The 16,097-nt window shown below is 50.2% G+C and overlaps 1 protein-coding gene across 1 annotated transcript in view; it reads right to left on the reverse strand.

Annotated features, from left to right (window-relative positions):
- map3k10 (mitogen-activated protein kinase kinase kinase 10) overlaps positions 1-16,097 on the reverse strand; it is a 71,882-nt gene that overhangs the window by 3,653 nt on the left and 52,132 nt on the right. The window contains exons 3-7 of the mRNA XM_043680662.1: positions 10,869-11,109; positions 8,573-8,695; positions 5,568-5,706; positions 2,931-3,043; positions 549-1,268 (exon numbers count right to left, since the gene is read on the reverse strand). Coding sequence (XP_043536597.1) covers positions 549-1,268; positions 2,931-3,043; positions 5,568-5,706; positions 8,573-8,695; positions 10,869-11,109 — 1,336 coding nt within the window. The remainder of the gene's footprint in view (positions 1-548; positions 1,269-2,930; positions 3,044-5,567; positions 5,707-8,572; positions 8,696-10,868; positions 11,110-16,097) is intronic.

The following is a 16,097-nucleotide window of genomic DNA, read 5'->3' on the forward strand; positions in this document are numbered from 1 at the left end:
GGTGGAGTGGTGAGGGATTGGGGTGTGTTGAGCTGTGGGGTGAGGTGAGGGGTAGGTAGGGTAGGGGCATAGGATATGGGGGTCTAGGGATCAGGGGGACAGGATGGTGGGAGGTGAACCAGACAGATCCCTTCCTCTGGTCACTGACAAGGGAGGAGGGATTGAAGACACTTAATGAAACAGTTCGAGCAGAGGTCACAAAGAATCCTCCAGCCCAGAAACAGGCCATTCAGCCCAACCAAATCAGTCCGTGATGTTTGTGCTCCACAGGAGCTCCTCCCACTTTACCTCAACCATCTTTGGGAATGTTGACACCCGGAGGCTGCGGATATTCCAATGTCAGATATATTTAAGGTTGGGATGGACGGTTTGTCTCTCAGGATATCTAGAGACTGGGGAGCAGGCAGGTGGGAGTAGTTTAGTTTGGGACTATGGTCGCCATGAACTGATTGGACCAAAGGGTTTGTTTCCATACTGTACAACTATAAACGCCAGGGACACGGAGGTGTAGAGCAGGTTGCTATTTCAATTCTGCTTCAGAGGCTTACCTGTGTCCACAAAGTTGTGCGTACTGCTGTCCGATGGACTCCTCCTGTGCGTCTGGACCTGGACCTGGGCCTGCTGTCGGATGGCACTATCTGATGGGATCCTCCTGTGCCCCCGTTTAACAGCAGAGGCTGCGCTGACGTGGGTCGGGGTGAGGGACTGTTCGGGGTTCCGCTTGAAGGTTTCCACGGTCAGGTCGAGCAGGGGGTTGACGGGTGGGGCCTGGTTGGGGCTCTCAGTGCCGTCCGGTGTGGCCCAGGTACCTGCCTCGTCGCTGTCGGACTGCAGGAGCGAGCGAGTGGAGTTGCAGTCCGAGACGGAGGACAGCGAGAGCAGCGTAACGGAGGACGAGGCTTCCAGGGATGGCAGGACGGACTCCTTCCTGTGGGCCAGGCGGCTGGGGGGGCTGTCTGAGCTGCGACACCGCCCCGTGCGCTGGAAAATGCCCTCCCTCCTCTTCTCCTGTTCGTCGTGCAGCATCTGCTGACGGCCGAGGGAGACCAGGTCACAGCTCAGGGCCACTGAGCTCAGGATGTTGGCACAGCCCAGCAGCACCAGCTCGTTCCTCCTACGCTGGGGACTACGTTTGAAACTGTCAGCGCTCGGGCCGTGGGTGACCGGGGAGCTGTCATCCGTCAGGCTGGTCTCGCTGTCCTGGCAACCAAGGGTGACTGGTGACTGGCTCGGACTCTGAAACCGCCCTCCGACCGGACTCTGACCCTCTGTAAAAAGATGGAGTCGGCCTGAGATTCCAGCTCCCAGCTCCCCTTCAGCCAAACCTTCTCTCAGGGGATTCCCCAGAAAGTACATTTCTGTAGCGCCTCTCATGATCCCAAGCCAAAGGGTCCAAGGGGTTGGGGCTTCGAGTCCCACTGCAGAGCCTTGAGCACAGAGTTCAGGCTGAAACTCAAGGGCAGAGGGAGCGCCACACTGTCAGAGGGTCAGTGCTGAGGGAGCACCACACTGTCGGAGGGTCAGTGCTGAGGGAGCGCCGCACTGTCGGAGGGTCAGTGCTGAGGGAGCGCCGCACTGTCGGAGGGTCAGTGCTGAGGGAGCGCCGCACTGTCGGACGGTCAGCGCTGAGGGAATGCCGCACTGTCGGAGGGTCAGTGCTGAGGGAATGCTGCACTGTCGGAGGGTCAGTGCTGAGGGAGCGCCGCACTGTCGGACGGTCAGCGCTGAGGGAGCACTGCACTGTTGAGGTGCCCTCTCCCATCTCCTGTGCCAGTGTAAGAATATCATTATTTTGAGGGAGAGCGAAGGAGGGGGTTCTCTGCAGGTTCCCGGAGCCAATATTTACCCCTTAATGAGCATCATAGGCCACCTGACCCGATGAAGGGGCAGCACTCCGATAGCTTGTGATTTCAGATAAACCTGGTGCTGTGTGACTCTGACCTCCAACATGCAACCTTGTCATTACATTGCTGTTTATGGGAGCTTGCTGTGCACTAACTGGCAATCATGGTTCCCACATTGCAACAGTCTCTACACTTTCTTAGCTTGTACCCTGGTTCAGTGAAAAGTTGTGTCTTACAAGCAGTACTGGCAGACGATACCGTACAAAATACATCAGGGTAATAGAACAGAGCAATGAATATAATGTTACAGCTGCAGAGAAGGTGGACAAAGAGGGAAATCAAGTGTAAAATTTGAGAGCTGCATTCAGTGGTGTAATAACAGCGGGGGAGAAACTGCTCTTGAATCTGTTGGTATGTGTGTTTGAGTTTCTGCATCTTTTGTCCGATGGAAGAGGTTGGAGGGTTATAACCGGGGTGGGAGGGATCTTTTGATTACGCTGACTGCCTTCCTGAGGCAGTGGGAAGACTCAGTGGAAGGTAAAGTGCTTTGGGATGTCCTGGGATTGTGAAAGGCGCTATACAAATGCAAGTTCTCAGACAGCCAGAAACAGAGAGAGTCGACATTGAGAACACCTCTCGTTCAGTTCTCCCACGAGTGCCCCAAAGCCGACCCCCCTTCCCCCCCGACACCAGTACCCTGTGTCCCTTCCCCCACATCCCACCCAGCCTCCCCAGCTTCCTTGAGACCCCTCCCCATGTCCCCGAGCCCCCTCCCCTGCATCACCGAGCCCCCTCTCTGGCATCCCCAACCCCACTGCCCACGTCTCCCCCACCATCCCCCACATCTAAGTTGCACTCCCCCACCCCCCACCCTTCCCTGTGTCCCCAACACCCCTCCCCCAAGTCCCTAACAGCCACATTTTGAAGGTGGGAGTCCCTGACCGTTGAATGAGAAACCCTTGTTGAGTTACTTCCCCTCTCACTTCCCCGGCACAAGAACATTTTGGGGGGTGGTGGGTGGGGGAGGTTCTGCCTTCCGCGCTCCCCCCTCTCTCACCGACACTCTGAGGGAAGATGTGTACTTACCCATCTCGGTCAGACTGGCAAAGCCCATGGTGATCGGGATGTGCCGAGGGGTTTTCCCCAGACTTGGTGCACTCGAAGACCAAAACTTGCTGCCATCACCCAGACACCGCAACCTGCAGAGGCAGCAAGGAAGCTGGCTCAGGGACCCAAATAGCCATTGGGCCCATCGGACCACACTCTGTACTAGATCACCTCCAGCAGCCAACAGCAATCTAAACATTCACTTCAATGTTTACCCTCTTCCCATTCCGCCCAAACGTTTTAACTTCCAATCCAGATCAAAACCAAAGTGTTCTTTCCTCTAACTGCGGTAATTTCTGTAAACATCAAATTCTGTTTCTGTTTCTGTTTCATGAACTCACTTATTGTTACATATCTAATATCAGGGGACCAGAGCGTTAATCCACAGAGCCAGGTAATATTTGAACCTGGGTTCAAATCCCACCACGGCATTGAATTCAAAACAAAGAAAATCTGGAATTAAGAGTCTAATAATGACTGTGAACTGTCAGAAAACCCCATCTGGGTCACTAATCTCCTCGAGGGAAGGAAACTGCTATCCTTACCTGGTCTGGTCTATGTGTGACTCCAGACCCACAGCAATGGGATTGATTCTTAACTGCCTTCTGGGCAATTAGGGATGGGCAATAAATGCTGGCCCAGCCAGTGGCACCCACATCCCATGAATACATTTTAAAAAATCTAGTATCTGTGAAGGAGACTAAGGTGTAGTAGTGTCACTGAACTAGTCATCCAGGAAGACAGTGAGGACTGCAGATGCTGGAGGTCAGAGTTGAGAGTGTGTTGCTGGAAAACCACAGCAGGTCAAGCAGCATCCAAGGAGCAGGAGAATTGACGTTTCAGTCCGAAACGTCAATTTTCCTGCTCCTTGGCTGATGCCTGACCTGCTGTGCTTTTCCAGCAACATACTCTCAACACTGGTCATCCAGGAAGCCAGTCTGATGTTCTGGGAATATGGGTTTAAATATGATCACAGTTAATGGTGTAATATGAATTAAATAAAACAGCTGGCATAATGGTGTGGCTAAAAACCCATCTGGTTCAGTAATGTCCTTCAGGGAAGGAAATCTGCCATCTTTGCTGAGTCTGGTCAACATTGCTGTCGTATTTGATGTACAGTAATGTAGGATGAGCAATCAATGCTGGCCTAGCCAATGACACTCACATGGAGTCATAGAGTCATAGAGATGTACAGCATGGAAACAGACCCTTTGGTCCAACCCGTCCATGCCGACCAGATATCCCAACCCAATCTAGTCCCACCTGCCAGCACCCGGCCCATATCCCTCCAAACCCTTCCTATTCATATACCCATCCAAATGCCTCTTAAATGTTGCAATTGTACCAGCCTCCACCACTTCCTCTGGCAGTTCATTCCAAACCCGTACTACCCTCTGTGTGAAAAAAGTCATCCCTTAGGTCTCGTTTATATCTTTCCCCTCTCACCCTAAACCTATGCCCTCTAGTTCTGGATTCCCCCACCCCAGGTAAAAGGCTTTGCCTATTTATCCTATCCATGCCCCTCATAATTTTGTAAACCTCTATAAGGTCACCCCTCAGCCTCCGACGCTCCAGGGAAAACAGCCCCAGCCTGTTCAGCCTCTCCCTATAGCTTAAATCCTACAACCCTGGCAACATCCTTGAAAATCTTTTCTGAACACTTTCAAGTTTCACAACACCTAACCAATGTCCTGTATGGCCGCAACATGACCTCCCAACTCCTGGACTCAATACTCTGACCAATAAAGGAAAGCATACCAAAGGTCACCTTCACTATCCTATCTAGCTGCGACTCCACTTTCAAGGAGCTATGAACCTGCACTCCAAGGTCTCTTTTTTCAGCAACACTCCCTAGGACCTTACCATTAAGGGTATAAGTCCTGCTAAGGCTTGCTTTACCACAATGAAGCACCTCGCATTTATCTAAATTAAACTCTATCTGCCACTTCTCAGCCCATTGGCCCATCTGGTCCAGATCCTGCTGTAATCTGAGGTAACCCTCTTCCCTGTCCACTTCACTTCCAATTTTGGTGTCATCTGCAAACATACTAACTGTACCTCTTATGTTCGCATCCAAATCATCTATGTATCTTAGGAATTATTTTGTTTTGAAAATGTGATGGATGCACTGGGTCCCCGCCCCCTCCAAGGGCATTGTGGGTTTAACCAAGACCTTTTCCCTGGGGTGGGGGAGTCCAGAACTAGAGGGCATAGGCTTCAGGTGAGAGGGGAAAGATTTAAAAGGGACCCGAGTGGCAACCTTTTCACACAGAGGGTGGTGTGTGTATGGAATGAGCTGCCAGAGGAAGTGGTGCACACTGGTACAATTGCAATATTTAAAGGCATCTGGAGGGTTATATGAATAGGAAGGGGTATGGACCAAATGCTGGCAAGTGGCTCTAGGTTAATTTGGGATATCTGGCCAGCATGGACCAATTGGACCGAAGGGTTTGTTTCTTTGCTGTATATGACTCCATGACGATACAGCATAGGGCCAATTAAAGACAATTGAAAAAACAGCCCATGTGCTGGTCACAAAGAATTCTCCAGCCCTGAAACAGGCCATTCAGCCCAACCACTGGGGGACTATATTCCTTGGCGAAGGAAGATTCTCACCTGTCCTCACCACCCAGACGCTCCTTCTGCTGCGTTGAGCTGGGGCCCCAGGTCCGCCCTTTCTTCTTGTGACCCTCGAACTCTTCACGTTTGTAAACGGCACTGCGGCCCCAGGTCTGACTGCCCTCTCCAGGGGTCACTGCAGACAACAAAGATCTCAATCAGCCAAGCCGGGCAGCTCCACTCTGCCCTCTGACCAACACCAACTCACGCCCTCTTCCACACGCTCCTTTCTCTGAGGCTTCTGCCATGGCTCAGAGTGTTGTAACCACACCTCACGCTCAGAAGGTCAGGGGTTCAAGTCCCATACCAGCAACATGAGCAAAATCAAAAATCCAGGCTGACCCTCTCAGTGCTGCATCTTTGGAGGGTCGGCGCTGAGGGACCGCCGCGCTGACGGAGGGTCGGCGCTGAGGGACCGCCGCACTGAGGGACCGCCGCGCTGACGGAGGGTCGGCGCTGAGGGACCGCCGCGCTGACGGAGGGTCGGCGCTGAGGGACCGCCGCGCTGACGGAGGGTGGGTGCTGTGGGACCGCCGCGCTGACGGAGGGTGGGCGCTGTGGGACCGCCGCGCTGACGGAGGGTGGGAGCGCCGCACTGTCGGAGGGTCAATGCTGCGGGAGCGCCGCACTGTCGGAGGGTCAATGCTGCGGGAGCGCCGCACTGTCGGAGGGTCAATGCTGCGGGAGCGCCGCACTGTCGGAGGGTCAATGCTGCGGGAGCGCCGCACTGTCGGAGGGTCAGTGCTGAGGGTGCGCCGCACTGTCGGAGGGTCAGTGCTGAGGGAGCGCCGCACTGTCGGAGGGTCAGTGTTGAGGGAGCGTCGCACTGTCGGAGGTTCAGTGCTGAGGGAGCGCCGCACTGTCGGAGGGTCAGTGCTGAGGGAGTGTCGCACTGTCGGAGGGTCAGTGTTGAGGGAGTGTCGCACTCTCGGAGGGTCAATGCTGAGGGAGTGTCGCACTGTTGAAGGTGCTGTCTTTTCAAATGAGACATTAGACCATTGCTCCCTCTGCCATTTGAAGTGCGGAGGGTCAGTGCTGAGGGAGTGCTGCACTGTCGGAGGGTCAGTGCTGAGGGAGTGCTGCACTGTCGGAGGTGCTGTCTTTTCAAATGAGACATTAGACCATTGCTCCCTCTGCCATTTGAAGTGGGTGTTACAATTCCAAGGCTTCTCTATTTAAGAAGCATATCCTGCCATTTATTATATCCCAGCTGAAATGTGTTGCTGGAAAAGCGCAGCAGGTCAGGCAGCATCCAAGGAACAGGAGAATCGACGTTTCAGGCATAAGCCCTTCTTCAGGAAAGGCGGTGGTTCCTGAAGAAGGGCTTATGCCCGAAACGTCGATTCTCCTGTTCCTTGGATGCTGCCTGACCCGCTGCGCTTTTCCAGCAACACATTTCAGCTCTGATCTCCAGCATCTGCAGTCCTCACTTTCTGCTCATTTATTATCTCCCAGCCAACATCACTAAAACAAATTGTCCAGTCATTATCACACCTCAATATCTGGGAGCTTGCTGTGAGTGAATTGGCTGCAGCATTTCCTACATCATATCAGGGACCATTTTTCAGAATGGTACCGAAATGGCTGCAGAGCTCAATTCTGTTGGTAACCATGAGGGCCACAAGAGGGCAGTTTTGTTCCATTTTACACCAGTTCACTTGTGGTTCCTGCTTTATATTTCCATCAATCTCCTCGCAAAGCCCAGGCAGAGCTCCCATTGCAGACAGTAATAGATCGCCCATTGTCTACTCTAGAATGTATCCTCTGAAGAAGCAGTAGCCATAACAACCGCTCCTTCTCAAGTCTCCCGCCTCTAGAATCTCCAAATGGAGATAAAACCAGCAAGTGCCAAAGTAAGACTGAAAACAGGAATTGTATTTCCTGGTTCAACCCCACTCTCGCACCACTTCCCACCTCCCCCCGCCCAACTCTGACTTTACAGCAGGCACCCCCCGACTTAGTGGGTGAATGTCTTTCTGAGGCCTGCCTCAATTAATAACACCTTAGAGATTACCTCAGGAATATGAAGAGGCTGAGAGTTTTCTAGAACATCTCGGGGTTACCACTGACCAGAAACTAAACTGGACTAGTGATATAAATACAGTGGCTCCAAGAGCAGGTCAGAGGCTGGGAATCCTGCCGTGAGTAACTCACCTCCTGACTCCCCAAAGCCTGTCCACCATCTACGAGGCACAAGTTCGGAGGGTGATGGAATACTGCCCACTTGCTGTGGATGGGTGCAGCTCCAACAACACTCAAGAAACACACCATCCAGGACAAAGCAGCTCCCCCGCTCCATGTGATTGACACCAAATCCATAAATATCCACTCCCTCCACCCCTGACACTCAGTAGCAGCAGTGTGCCCCATCTACAAGATGCACTGCAGAAACTCACCAAATATCCTCAGAAAGCACCTTCCAAACCCATGACCACTTCCATCTGGAAGTACAAGAGCAGCAGATACACGGGCACACCACCCCCTGCAAGTTCCCCTCTGAGCAACACCCCAGCCTGACTGTGGAAATATATCTCCGTTCCTTCATTGTCTCTGGGTCAGAATCCTGGAATTCCCTCCCTAAGGGTAATGTGGGTCAACCCACAGCAAGTGGACTGCAGTGGTTCAAGAAGGCAGCTCACCCCCACCTTCTCAAGGGGCAACTAGGGATGGGCAATAAATGCTGGACCCAGCCAGTGACACCCATGTTCCATGAATGCTTAAAAGGAGAGAGGACTGTGGGGTGATTTAACCTAGAATTGCAAAAGGGCTTGTTAAAATGCCTTACAGAGGGCTGAGGGAGTGGATTTAAATTTGCTTTTATAATGTACAAGTTTGAAAAGTTGGGTATAGCTTTGACTGAAGAATCTGCTGTTCTCAGACCCACGAAAGTGCAGCCAGCCTCCATGTTACAGCTGTCACCGTGCCTGGAATTAATGCTCCCCACCAACAGAGAGATGCTGGATTCCCGGAGTAGGTGCTAGCAGTGCCGAGATACAACTTACAGCGAATGGCCCTCAGTCGGGGGATGATGATGGGGCTGCCAGGGGGGCTGGATCCATCTGTCGCCTGACCCTTCCACTTGTCCATGGTTGGTGAGGCCTGCACCGTGATCTTGTGCTCAAACCCTTTTGGACAAACAGAAACCCTCGCGTTATCTTTCAGCAGGAAGCACGTCCACAAGACCAGCAGCAACTGGAGCAGGGTTAGGCCGTCTCACTGCCCTCGTCAACCTGTTCGGAGATGTTATGACACGCCTCTGGGACAGGTGGAGCTTGTACCTGGGCCTCAGGGCTCAGGGGAAGGGACACTACCACTGTGCCACGACAGTCCTCCTAGACGTAGGCCATTCAGCCCTTTGGGACTGCTCCAACATTCAATAGGATCAGGGCTGATTCATTTCCTGATGAAGGGCCTTTGCCCTAAAGATCGATTTTCCTGCTCCTCGGATGCTGCCTGACCTGCTGTGCTTTTCCAGCACCACTCTAATCTAAAATCGGGGCTGATTCAGTTTTGTCCTCAGCTCCATTTTCCTGTCCTGAATCGTCTGTCCAAACATCTGTCCAACTCTACCCTTAACCATCCCTGACCATCTCTGAGGAACAGAATTCCACAGACCCGACACCCTCAGAGAGGAAATTCCTCCTTGTTTCCGGCTTAGAAGGGAGACTCCTTAATCTTAAGAAGCAGTCCCTAGTTAACAAGGGGAATACTGTGTCCAGTTCTGGTCACTCTATTATAGGAAGAATATTATTAAACAAGAAAGGGTTCAGAAGAGATTTACCAGAATGTTGCTGGGAATAGAAGGTTTGAGCTATATAGAAAGGCCAGAGTGCAGGAGGTAGAGATGTGACCTTACGGGGTTTCATAAGGTCATGAGGGCAATAGATGTGGTGTCTTTTCCCTCGGGTGGGGTATTTCAAGACTAGGGGGCATATATTTTTAAGGTGAGAGGAGAAAGATTTAAAAAGTGTAGTTGAACAAAGAGACCTTGGAGTGCAGGTTCATAGCTCCTTGAAAGTGGAGTCGCAGGTAGATAGGATAGTGAAGGTGTTTGGTATGCTTTCCTTTATTGGTCAGAGCATTGAGTACAGGAGTTGGGAGGTCATGTTGTGGAAGTACAGGATATTGTGAGGCCATTCTTGGAATACTGTGTTCAATTCTGGTCTCCCTCCAATCGGAAGGATGTTAAACTTGAATGGGTTCGGAAAAGATTTATAAGGATGTTGCCAGGGTTGGAGGATTTGAGCTATAGGGAGAGGCTGACCAAGTTGGGGCTGTTTTCCCTGGAGCATCGGAGGCTGAGGGGTGACCTCATAGAGGTTTATAAAATCATGAGGGGCATGGATAGGGTAAATAGACAAAATCTTTTCCCTGGGGTGGGGGAGTCCAGAACTAAAGGGCATAGGTTGAAGGAGAGAGGGGAAAGGTATAAAAGAGACCTAAGGGGCAACTTCTTCATGCAGAGGGTGGTACGTGTATGGAATGTGCTGCCAGAGGAAGTGGTGGAGGCTGGTACAATTACAACATTTAAAAGGCATCTGGATGAGTATATGAATAGGAAGGGTTTGGAGAGATATGGGCTAAATGCTGGCAAATGGGACTAGATTGGGTGGGGATATATGGTCAGCATGAACGAGTTGGGCCAAAGGGTCTGTTTCTGTGCTGTATATCTCTAGAACTCTATGACACGAGGGGCAATTTTGTTTTTTTACACAGAGAGTACTTCGTGTACAGAATGAACTTCCAGAGGAAGTAGTGGATGCAGGTACAGTTAAGAGACATATGGCTAAGTACATGACTAGGAAATGTTTGGAGGGATATGGGCCAGGTACAGGCAGGTGGGAATAGTTTAGTTTGGGGATTATCGTCGGCATTGACTGGTTGGGCCTAAGGGTCTGTTTCGTGCGGTATGACTCTGACGCTGAGAGAGAAACTGGGGAACTGAAGGTGTCCTGCCCTTTTGATGGTGGTTAAAAAAAAATCCCACAGCCACCATTTCAAAGAAAGACGGGAGAACTCTCTCCTGTGTCTTGGCTAGTATTTATCCCCGGACCAACATCACTCAAAAAAGGAAGAAGGATGACATATGGTTATGTCACGTTCCTGTTGGTGGGATCTTGCTGTGTGCTAACTGGCTGCCATGTTTCCACATTACAACAGTCACCAGGCATCAATATGAACAGGACCTCAATGGTCATCAATTGCTCTGGGGGGGACGGCCATGATAGGCGCTATATTAATGCAAGTCATGCCTTTCGCACTGATGCCTCCCCCTCCCAGTGCAGTTACCACACGTACCGGACGGCAAGCTGATCCGGTTTCCGTCCTTTAGTTTTAATCGGCTTTTCTTGAAGTTCCCTTTGCGCTTTTTGACTTTGGGTTTCTCCTGATACAGCTGCCGCATGATGATGTTCAGTTCCCGCTCCACAATATCGATCTCCCGTTCAGCAAGCTCCTGCTCCCGCCTCCGCAGCACCTCCTCATGGTTCCTCTGCTGAATAGCAGCCCTGCTCAGCTCCTCCTCCCAGCTCCGCAACTCCTGGTACACGGGGAGAGAGAGAGCGAGAGAGAGAGAGAGAGAGAGAGAGAGAAAGTAGAATATTCTTTACTGTCCCATGTACTTCATCATAGCAGTGCAGAGGAAACATTTTACAATTCTGGATGTAGGTTTGCTCGCTGAGCTGGAAGGTTCATTTCCAGATGTTTTGTCACCACACTAGGTAACATCTTCAGTGGGGCTCAGGCAAAGCTTCACTCGGGGGCCCACTGAAGATGTTACCTCGTATGGTGACAAAACATCTGGAAATGAACCTTCCAGCTCAGTGGGCAAACCTGCATCCAGAACCTCAACCTGAGCTACAAATCTTCTCAAAATTCGCTAACGCTTTGACAATGTCTGCCTTTTATGGCACCATCTTAGGTACAAGTATCTGGGACAAATCTTGGATATAACAGAGGAATAAAAAGTAGTTGCATTACTTTACAGAATTTAAAAAGCAAGTTAGAAATAAGACATCGTTAAAGGATAGACATTATGGCCAGGTAAAAAAAATCTCACATAAACCTGGCATCGCAGCAGCTCAGCACAGGGGTTACTGCCCGTGTCCTGACACTCCCTCCACCAGACTCCAGTCCAACAGCCATCCCCGCTCTGCTCCAAGCCCCAGTCTGATCCGCACAGCACTCAGCCGCTCCAAACGTCCAGGACTGCCTCCCCGCACCCTTCTCCCCACGGGACTCGCTCCCCGTGACCCGCTCCGGGACTCGCTCCCCGTGACCCGCTCCGGGACTCGCTCCCCGTGACCCGCTCCAGGACTCGCTCCCCGTGACCCGCACCGGGACTCGTTCCCCTTGACCCGCTCCAGGATTCGCTCCGTGTCCCACTCCAGGCCTTACACCCCACTTCGGGACTCGCTCCCCCCGCCCCGTTCCGGGACTCGCTCCCCCCGCCCCGCTCCAGGATTCACTCGTGTCCCACTCCAGGCCTTACACCCCACTTCGGGACTCGCTCCCCCAGCCCCACTCCGGGCCTTCGATCCCACTCCGGGACTCGCTCCCCGTGCCCCACTCTGGGACTCGCTCCCCCAGCCCCACTCTGGGACTCGCTCCCCCTGCCCCAGTCCGGGACTTGCTCCCCCTGCCCCACTCTGGGACTCGCTCCCCACTCCGGGACTCGCTCCCCGTGCCTGACGCTGCTCTGGGACCCGTCGTCCAAGAGAAGAGATGTTAGGGGAGGGGATAGGGCTGTGCTGAATCTGGGGTGGGAGTGGGGTTGCACCCTCTGTACCCGTCCGATGCTGTTAGCGCCCCTACCTCTGAGCCAAGCGGCTGGGGTTCAAGTCCCACATGCTCCATTGGTGTTTCAAAATATCACAGAGGGCCCGCTGTGGCACACTGATAGTGTCCTTAACCATGGACTAGGAGGCCCAGGATTCAATAACAATCCAGAGGGCCCACTTGTGATACAGTGGTCATGTTCCTACTCCTGGACTGAGAGGTCAGTCCCACCTGCTCTGTTGGTGTTCAATAACATCTCAGAACAGGTTGACCAGAAACTCCCAACATGAGGAGGAATGTAATATGGAGTCTGCACCTCCAGGATAGGGTGGTGATGGGAGTCTGGTTGCGATGTTATTCGGAGGGGCAGTGTGGACTCGATGGGCTGGATGGATGGAATAAGGTCCAAAACAAAGGCGTTAAATGGAGGCGGAATTAAACCTGCGCACTTCAGTGATGTTATCATTGCCGCTCTGCAACTCCGGAGCTGCTAAATTTGTTGGCAATCCCCAGTGCAATGCTGTGGTGAGTCAGTATTTATAATTGTTTGGAAGAAGAAAAATTAAAAATGCAAGGTTTCATCTCCTGAGCAGCCAACACTGGGAATTGACGCCAGTTTAGCTCAACATCTTTGAATCATAACATACTGAATCACAACAAAAACTGCTGACTCAGGTTAACCATATCATGAGGACGGAGCTAAAGGAAGCCTCAGTGAGTGTCTACAAAAATGTTAAAATCTCAAATTACGTTCCAGAATTCGAGTGGTGGAGAATGGTTCAATCCATCATGGCTCCATTTAATGACCATCACTCTCCTGGATCTGCCAGTACATTAATAATCCCATTGCTTCCCCTCTCATGACATCCAGCCTGGTGATGCAATACTGGTGATAATGGATTACAGTCATAGAGTCACGCAGCATGGAAACAGACTGTTCAGTCCAACCAGTCAATGCTGACCATAGTCCCTAAACTAAACTAGTCCCCCCTGCCTGCTCCTGGCCCACATCCCTCCAAACCCTTCCTATTCCTGTACTTATCCAAATGTAACTGTACCCATGTCCACCATTTCCTCTGAAAGTTCATTCCACACACACATCACCCTTTATATAAAGATCACCCTTTATATAAAACAAAAATGGACCCTCGTGTTTTTTAAAATCTTTCTCTTCTCACCTTAACAATATGCCCCCTCATTTTAACATTCCCCACCCTAGAGAAAAGACACCTGCCATACACCTTATCGATACCGCTCATGATTTCATGAACGTCTAGAAGGTCACCGCTCAACCTTCGATGCTCCAGTGAAAAAAGTCCCAGTCTATCCAGCCTCTCCTTATAACTCAAAACTTCCATTCCTGGCAACATCCTGGTAAACATTTTCTGAACTCCCTCCTGCTTAATAATATCCTTCTGTTATGAAGATGTGGGTGTACCTCTAAGAGAGTTAAAAGCAGCAGAACTAGGGGACCCAGCACCAAATATACTCACAAATGTTAACAATGTGACACTGGGTCAAACCACTCGATTAGTTTGTTGCTTGGAGACAAACAAACAAATTTGAAATCGGCCAATCAGTTTAAATTATACCCAAAACATATCAATCTCCAATCAAGTTTGATTTGGAGATGCTGGTGTTGGACTGGGGTGTACAAAGTTAAAAATCACACAACACCAGGTTATAGTTCAACAGGTTTTATTTGGAAGTACTAGCTTCCAGAGCGCTGCTCCTTCATCACATGGTTGTGGAGTACACAGTGTAAGACACAGAATTTATAGCAAAAGTTTACAGCGTGATGTAACTGAATTTCTATATGCTATAAATTCTGTGTCTAACAATCTAATACTCCACAACCACCTGATTAAGGAGCAGTGCTCCAAAAGCTGGTGCTTCCAATTAAACCTGTTGGACTAGAACCTGGTGTTGTATGATTTTTAACAATCAAGTTTGAATTGAGTATATTGACAATCTTAAAAATCAATGATACAACCTGATGCTCTGGAGTATAAGACTGGGGAAAATTGAACAGTTGAGGGGAGATCTGCCTACAATATAAGAGACTCCTTGAAAAAATCTCTCTCCTAAAAGTCCCTTTTCGATCAATAACCTGTAATGCAGAAATTCCTAACAGGGAGAAAAGATGTCACTGGGAGATCCGAAGCCAAGAACCTATAGCTGCATGGTTTTGAGATAAGAAATGTTGTTTTGTAAATTTTAATTGGGAGTTGTATTGGACTAGTAATATAGAAGGGAAGATAAAATTTAGGTTAGAGAAAGAAATTGTAAATAGTGGTTAGTTAATGATTCTCTGTTATACTTTAAGAAATAAAGTTGTTAATTTTTACTTGAATTAGTTCTTGGCCACTCGATTTTTACAGATTACTGCACGGGATAAATCTTTTCTGTGTTGCTGGTTTTAAATTAAGCAGGAGGGTTTACCCTGTGATGAACAGTTCCAAATAACAGGGTGACCATAACTGGACACAGCACTCCATAAATGGCCTTACCAACATCCTGTACCACCTCAACATGATGTCCCAACTCCTATACGCAAAGGTCTGAGCAATGAAGGCAAACGTGCTAAATGCTTTCTTAACATCCTGTCTACCGGTGATGCAAACTTCAAAGAATTATGTACCTGAGTCCCTAGGTCTGTCTGTCTACAACAATGCCCAAGAATCTACTTTTAATTGTCTAAGTCCTGACCCCTATTTGTTTTGCCATAATGCAGCACCTCGCATTTATCTAAATTAAACTCCATCTGCCACTCCTCAGCCCATTGACCCATCTGATCAAGATCACTCTGTAATAGAGTAAATCCAGGGGCCAGGGCTAATACACTGGGGTCAAGGGGCTGAAATACTGCACCAGCTGTTGGTGGTATTTAAATTCAATGAACAAATCTGGAATTGAAAGCTAGCCTCAGTGACGCTGACCATGAAACACAGGAACAGTTAGCCTGGCAGGCATGCCCTGGTATTCAACATAGTGAATGTCTTTTATTCACCCCAACCCCATAATCCTGTACTCCACTGGTAATCTATCAATCTCTGCCTTAAACATCCTCAAAGACAGCCATCTGTGGCACAGAATTTCACATCCCTCTGAGTGAAAATCTTTCTCCTCCTGTTGGACCTAAGTGCCATCCTCCTGACTTTGACATTTACCGCTCGTTCTAGGCCCCCCATTCGGGGGCCGTAATCCTACCAGCTTCCCCCCCAATCTATCCCTTCAAGTATTTTGCAAATTTCAGTGAGATCGCCTCTCATTCTTTGAGATTAAAGGTCCAGCAACTGTGTAAGAATAAAACGATCTGTTTCATTCATGTTCTTTAGGGAAGGAAATCTGCCATCCTTACTCTGTCTGGCCTATGTGTGACTCCAGACCCCAACGTTGTGGTTGACTCTTACTTGCCCTCTGAAGTGGCCCAGGAGACCATTCAGTTCAGGGGCAATGAGGCAACAGCTGTCGGCCATGCTGGTGACACCTATATCTCATGAAATTATAAAGAAGAGTCAATGATGACTCTTGGCGATGGACCATCATTCAGTAGTCAGGCAATCTCATGACGGAAGATGGATTTACCAACTCGATGACGTTTAGGACTGCAGATGCTGGAAGCCAGAGTCAATAGATGTGAAGCTGGAAGAGCACAGCAGGTCAGACAGCATCCGAGGAGCAGGAGAGTCAACGTTTTGGGCCAAAACCCAATGAAGGGTTTCGAGGGATAAGGGCCAAGTGCTGGCA

Source organism: Chiloscyllium plagiosum, chromosome 41 (genome assembly GCF_004010195.1).
Source record: "Chiloscyllium plagiosum isolate BGI_BamShark_2017 chromosome 41, ASM401019v2, whole genome shotgun sequence".
NCBI lineage: Eukaryota > Metazoa > Chordata > Chondrichthyes > Orectolobiformes > Hemiscylliidae > Chiloscyllium > Chiloscyllium plagiosum.